This window comes from Aplidium turbinatum, chromosome 16 (genome assembly GCF_918807975.1).
Source record: "Aplidium turbinatum chromosome 16, kaAplTurb1.1, whole genome shotgun sequence".
Classification (NCBI taxonomy): domain Eukaryota; kingdom Metazoa; phylum Chordata; class Ascidiacea; order Aplousobranchia; family Polyclinidae; genus Aplidium; species Aplidium turbinatum.
In genome coordinates this window covers 17,297,932-17,303,931 of record NC_137487.1, presented here as the reverse complement: position 1 = coordinate 17,303,931, position 6,000 = coordinate 17,297,932, and the positions used below count along the sequence as shown (strand labels likewise).

The 6,000-nt window shown below is 37.2% G+C and overlaps 1 protein-coding gene across 4 annotated transcripts in view; it reads right to left on the bottom strand.

The window, feature by feature from the left end:
• Nucleotides 1-461: 461 nt before the first annotated feature.
• LOC145785579 (uncharacterized) overlaps nt 462-6,000 on the bottom strand; it is a 46,986-nt gene continuing 41,447 nt past the window's right edge. For all 4 annotated transcript variants that reach the window (XM_082597239.1, XM_082597240.1, XM_082597241.1 and 1 more), the window contains 5 exons: nt 5,018-5,112; nt 3,841-3,973; nt 2,684-2,823; nt 1,292-1,375; nt 462-747 (listed from right to left, as the gene is read on the bottom strand). In XM_082597239.1, coding sequence (XP_082453365.1) covers nt 571-747; nt 1,292-1,375; nt 2,684-2,823; nt 3,841-3,973; nt 5,018-5,112 — 629 coding nt within the window. In that variant the 3' untranslated portion in view covers nt 462-570. The remainder of the gene's footprint in view (nt 748-1,291; nt 1,376-2,683; nt 2,824-3,840; nt 3,974-5,017; nt 5,113-6,000) is intronic.

The following is a 6,000-nucleotide window of genomic DNA, read 5'->3' as shown; positions in this document are numbered from 1 at the left end:
AATTCTGTAATTTAAAAAAGGGCATAGCTTAGGCTACCCACAAGGGGCCCCATTCGACATACGGAACTAATATAAAAACAATATTTTATGCAAAATCGTTGAAATCAATCTTTTTATCGCGTGAATTTAGATATTTTGTCGGGCCCCCTTGAACTCACCGGGCCCCGGTGCAATGCACCGGTTGTCCCCCCCTCTTGTGGGCCCTGTCTATAAGCTACTCTGCTGATTTATCTGAAGGTAGGCTAACCGCTCGACTTGAGCAGTTATTTTTTATCCTCCCGTTGCCGCTTGTATTAGGCTAGCCTACTTAAATTGTCTATCCTATCATTACAATGTTCATTTTTGCAAGTGTGTTATATTTGCGTAATGCTTTTCGACAGCAACAAAAAAAAAATACGGTAGCCTACAAAGCCCAATAGCTTTGCAGGAGATCAACAGAAAAGAAAACAGTTTGGCCTTAATTCTTTGGCAAAAACACAACTCTTTCTATTTGGTCAAAAAAAATGTTATGAAGTACAAGATAGCTAAAAATAAGACTATTGGCCTACTTATGGCCCACTATCTAAACGATCACTCCGGATTCCAAGCCTCTTTTGGACAACTTTTTCCTAAAGGTGGATAAGGAATCAATGGTGTTGGTCCTGGAGAGGGAATCCATGGTGAAACAACAAATGGTTCATTGTCACCAGAGTAGGCTCTGTAAGACTCGGTGAAGATTTGTCGCATGCGTGGAGGCATTTGCTCAACCTAAAGTACAAATAATAAACAAATATAAGTAACAACACTGCATTTAACATTATAAAACAAAAATCAACAAGCAAACGTTTATTGCGGTTGCCATTTAGGAAAAGGGAGCCTTTTGGCAAAGAATATTAAAAATCATCGTGAATTATGTTAAAGCTATCAAAATCGAACTCATTAGCCATTTAAGAACTCATCGTTAGCAGTTTGTTGCAAAGATCCTCGAAGGTGAAGGATACCCGGATAGCCATCACCTCGACTCTGCTTAGAGCCGATATGCGTGAGTTCGATACCCAGTCAGGTGATTACACCAAGGAAACGAAATAACACTAAATTTTACTCCTGTATGAAACTTATCAACATTGAAGAAATGGTAAACACCAATTCTCCTCTGTATGGCTGCTTTGAAACCATATGCCTTGTATAGGGGTAAGAGCAACGCATAACCAGTTATCGACGGAAGATGCAAGACTATGTTGTGTCACTCAAACACACATTATCTTCGTGTGTTATCCAAGTAAAATGCCAGGAACAAATACAAAGTACTTACATAAAGCTTATCGTAAAATTTACGAGCATTAGTGGCAGCTATTCTTTTCAGCGCACTGTAATATCGCTCCAATACTCGAGCTGCCTGTAAAAAAACGTTTGAATCAGAATGTCAAATACATACAGTGAAACAAAAACCAACTGTTATAGAAGAGAAAGCCATAACTAAACCAAAAACGTCATGCTCCCGGCGCTTGCAGGTTGTGCTTGTCCACCATTTGCCAGAATTATAACTTAGTAACTGTGTTTTAGTTTATTTACTGTCGCTCTGCAACTGCTGGGGTCGTTTAGCGACTGGGCTTACTTTTAGCATGTCATCACGTTATAAGTATTACCATACTTATGAATCCTCACTGCGTTATGCATAAAAGAACACAATCGGTATCGTTTTAAAAGTCTTCAGAATGATCCGACCTGGAATCAATCTCAGACCTACCAGCGCCAAAAGGCGATAACCACTCGGCCATTGAGTTTGCCACAACTTGCCAAGGTTGTGCCGTACGCATGTCGGACTATCGTTGTCTTTTAGTAATTACAGAGATCCCTAATCCGGTCGCATGGAATTAACTTCACAATCACAATTTCGAAAATTCCGACAAGCCAATAGACAAGCAATTTGCAACTGATGAAACATTTTGATTTTCAAAAGAGAGTCAAATAAGATTGCCTACTGCAGGTTTTGTGGTTATCAAACCCCTAAGCAAAAATGTGAAGTAGGAGATAAGGAAAAAGTTCTGAAACTTCAGTGACAACATGGTTCACCACCGATAAGCTTTTTTTTAATTCTCTTTTGCTTTTGTTTCCAAAGTAACAAAAAAGTGTTGTTGTAGGACTGTTGGCAATTGCTTTAGTTTGAAATTGAAGCAACCTGTCAAACCCCATAATTGACAACACAGCAGGTCGTTTTGGAGCATTATGACGTCAAAGGGCAGAAAATGACTGCAATATCAAGTGAGATATCTTGTGTTTGGCACTGAAAGTAAAGAAACAATTGTATTGGACAAGAGAAAAATCAGGGCTTTGATCGGAGGGATTTTGACGAGTCCGGAGACGGAGTTGTCGAAAAAAAGTCAACTCTGACTCCAGCTTGATACAAAACAATAAACAAAAAAAAAATTCTCTGGGCAATGTTTTTTTTAGATATTGTTTCTTGTTCTCGGTAATTCGCTCTAAATCCTCACTAGAAAATAGAAGTGCTTGTTCTTGTCAAATTTGTTGAAAGTACCGTAACTGTTTCAATTTCAATCACAACATAAATGAAATTAAATTTGAAAATTTTTTAAAAAGATCTGGTAACCTTAAAAAATCTGGCATCATTGAAGCCGGAGTCGAAATCGCATCTTTTTAGCCTGAGTCTCCAGCCCTGGAAAAAATGACCAGCAGAGTGACTTACCCGTTGTCTAATTCCCGGAAGTTCGTCGTAATTCACCTTTATATCGTAAATTTTCCAAGAATGGAATTTTGGCAAAGAGACCATTTTTGGAGTGCAAATAAATTGAGACATAATTGGTCTCCGACCATCCTTCCGCTTGGCTGATAAAAATATGTAGATAAACACATTTGTTAATTTTCTGCGATTTTTGACCATCCAAACCGACACACTAATTTTTAAAACAAAGATAGAAGCGACAACTTAGAAAACGTCCTGAAAACTGAACTAAGATAAAAAGGACTTTTAGTCTACCTAAGTTTAAGTCATTGTGAAGAAAGGGACGTTCTTCCCGGCTATCAGCACAAGGCTGAGCACTCACTAATACAGCGAGCAGTTGCGATTCGCTAACCATAACGGTGTAGCTTCCACGCTAGCCATTCAGACCACCCAATCAACTATAATGTTTCTCGGCAGCCGATTGCATGAATTGAATACGATGGGATACTGACGAGCCCAGCCTCATGGGCGAAACACGGTGTCTATCGCTGTCAATTCTTGCTACAATCGGCTGTCGAGAAACATTATAAGTTCAAGTCAGTTAACTTGGTAGCACAACGAAATAACGAAACACAATGAATGTAATAAATGTGTCACTTTTAAGTCTATTTTTTCAAATTAGATTGTAGCTATGGAAAGTTGGGCCTTCTACCAATAAAAAAAACAAATAAATAAACAACAACAAAACCAAACAACTTAAATCCTTCAACTTTCTGTGCAAGAAACACAAGTTAAAGGTGATAATTGCAAGATAATAGTCGATCTGAAGAGTCTCATTAGAGACAAACTAACAAACTTGAAAGAAAATACGGCGGTTGTAGATCAAACATTTGTTGGATTAGCTCATGAAGCAAGAGAACGATCCACAAGAATACAAACTACAAGTGAAAACAAAAATTCAGCAGCATCTCAAGCACATGTAGCTTACACAAAGTGAAAATTGCAGGACTTTTAAAACCACTTTTTTGTGATTTAAACAAAATGCCACAGAGGTATTACGAAATATAGGCTACTAACTGCAGAGGCCAACTGTTCCGATCTTAGGGTTTGCGTCAGTGCAATAATAGAAAGTTGATAATATTTACTTGTTAAACCAACATTTAAAATTTAAAAATGATCACCTCTTTTCGGGACTACTGACATCTTTTTGACGTTTGTGCGAGTTTTGATCACCACTCTATAGCCTGTCCCATCTAGTAGTTTTAGCTTTCGAGACATATCAGGCCTTGCAGAGGCAGGTCGTCTCCTTTCCACCTGCACAGTGTATTGTTTGACGACATTAAAGTATGGCACAAAATTTACAGTACAGTATTTACGTTTAATTTAAATAAACAATGTAGGCTAATCCACGGTCGACTTATCATTGGAATAATAATTAAACCGAACAAAAAAAATTTTGAAATATCTTATTCAGCACCACTCGCGGTGACCAAGTCTAAGTTGGTAATTTAAGTCCCTAACTGGTTGAAAAAACTGCCTGGGCTTAGCATGAAAAGATTTCGCAGTTTCTCTATCCTCACTTCATCAATTTCGGCCTTATTATTTTGTGATTATGTGTGAAACTATCTTCTTCTTCTGGCTTATGAGGCAGCATGATTTCTTATCCAAATTACCAACAAAGCAATTGCTTGTAGCGGATAGAACATTTCCCTTTGACACGTGATGTCATTCTGTGAGTCAAACGATCGGCCAGCAATAAGACCTTGCATGAACAGAACTTAACAAATCGTTTATTTTTAGCAGCAACCCCTTCATGTTCTGGACACTAATTCTTCCTCACATCACTTTGTATGACTTCATAGCTTACTTTATGGTGTTTTCGCTTCAACATTATGTTTACTGCGTCACACACCAGTCTATTGTGACGCAACAGTCAGTGGAGGACTAAATTATTGGCAGGAAAACCAAGATGACATGAACAATAAACAAACGCCAGAAGCTCTAAACTTATCAAGCTGTGACATAAGACAACGTAACATAAATTCAGCCACGCAACTGTTTTTACCTTCAAGTTACAAAAGATCACTTTCAATAATAAACAAGGAGTAAAAGGTTGCTCATTAGGCTGTGCCAAAAATGGCGAGGTTCATGAATTTTGATATTTAAGGTTCATGGTCATGGTTCATGAAAGTTATAAGATCCTATCTCAAAAAATAAATTTTTACCGCATTTTTGGAACAGCCTATTGCTCATAGTTCGTAGCTCCAGCCTCCAAGTAAGCTGAAACCTTCTGATAGCTATTTTCAAGTTCTATACCGCCAATTAACTCTGTAAAGAAACAACCTTTCACCCTTATACCTTCAAGACTAGTCGTTTACTCCTAGCCGGCTCAACACTTCTTGGACGAGGTTTGTAACTTTGTTTCCGGAAGAAGCCTGCCGCCTTGGCCCTCTCTGTAAAAGATATGATGACTTTGCGACTTTCTTTATTCAAATGAATTCAAAATATATGAGAAAGGCTGCCGCTTTTAATTAGGTTGTAACCCGGTTCAGGTGAGAAAGGAACTCATGACGCTTATTGTTTGGACATTCTCACCAAGTACTGTAACTCAGTAAGATATATTTTTAATTCGTTTCAAAGAAAATTATTCTTACATCAGCCGTCTAATATCCAATCGTTCATGATATTTTATAATTACAAGTTGAAAAGAAACATTGAATTTTTGTCATCATTGAAGGCTTCTAGTTAACACACGGGCAGTATTTTTTTAATTCAAATCAATAGGTGAAAGCTTTTATTGGTATAAACGATCCCATTATCTTTTATATCTCTAACGCTTTATGAATGAGATACTTCTTTTTTAACCCTATCTTAATACGAGCTGTTTTCGTACGCGGAAAGCACGTCATGGGCCATCTTAGCCCCGTGCTAATTAATCGTTAACAACGGGAGCTATGAAAATCACAGAGCCAAAATATTTTACAAGATACAATAGCCATATGTATTGTGCGTATAGAAATTAAATTTTTACCCAACAAATTTATTGAAATAAATTGTTTGAGGTGAAAAAACGTCAGAAAGTAGGTTTTTATTCTAATTTCACAAAAATGGCTTCAAAATTGAAATTTTTGAATTATAACATAAACTAATGCTAAACTAAACAAAAAATTACTTTTTCTCATAATAGTATTAGCCATTTTTGGCGGTTTTTACATTTCAAAGTAATTGCACTACCATTTATACTGCACTAACATTAACATATATTTTACTCGCATTGCACGAAAATGTCTAGCCACCTAAGGCGAAATGCTTATTGTGAAGGGCAGGAAGGTAAAAAAATG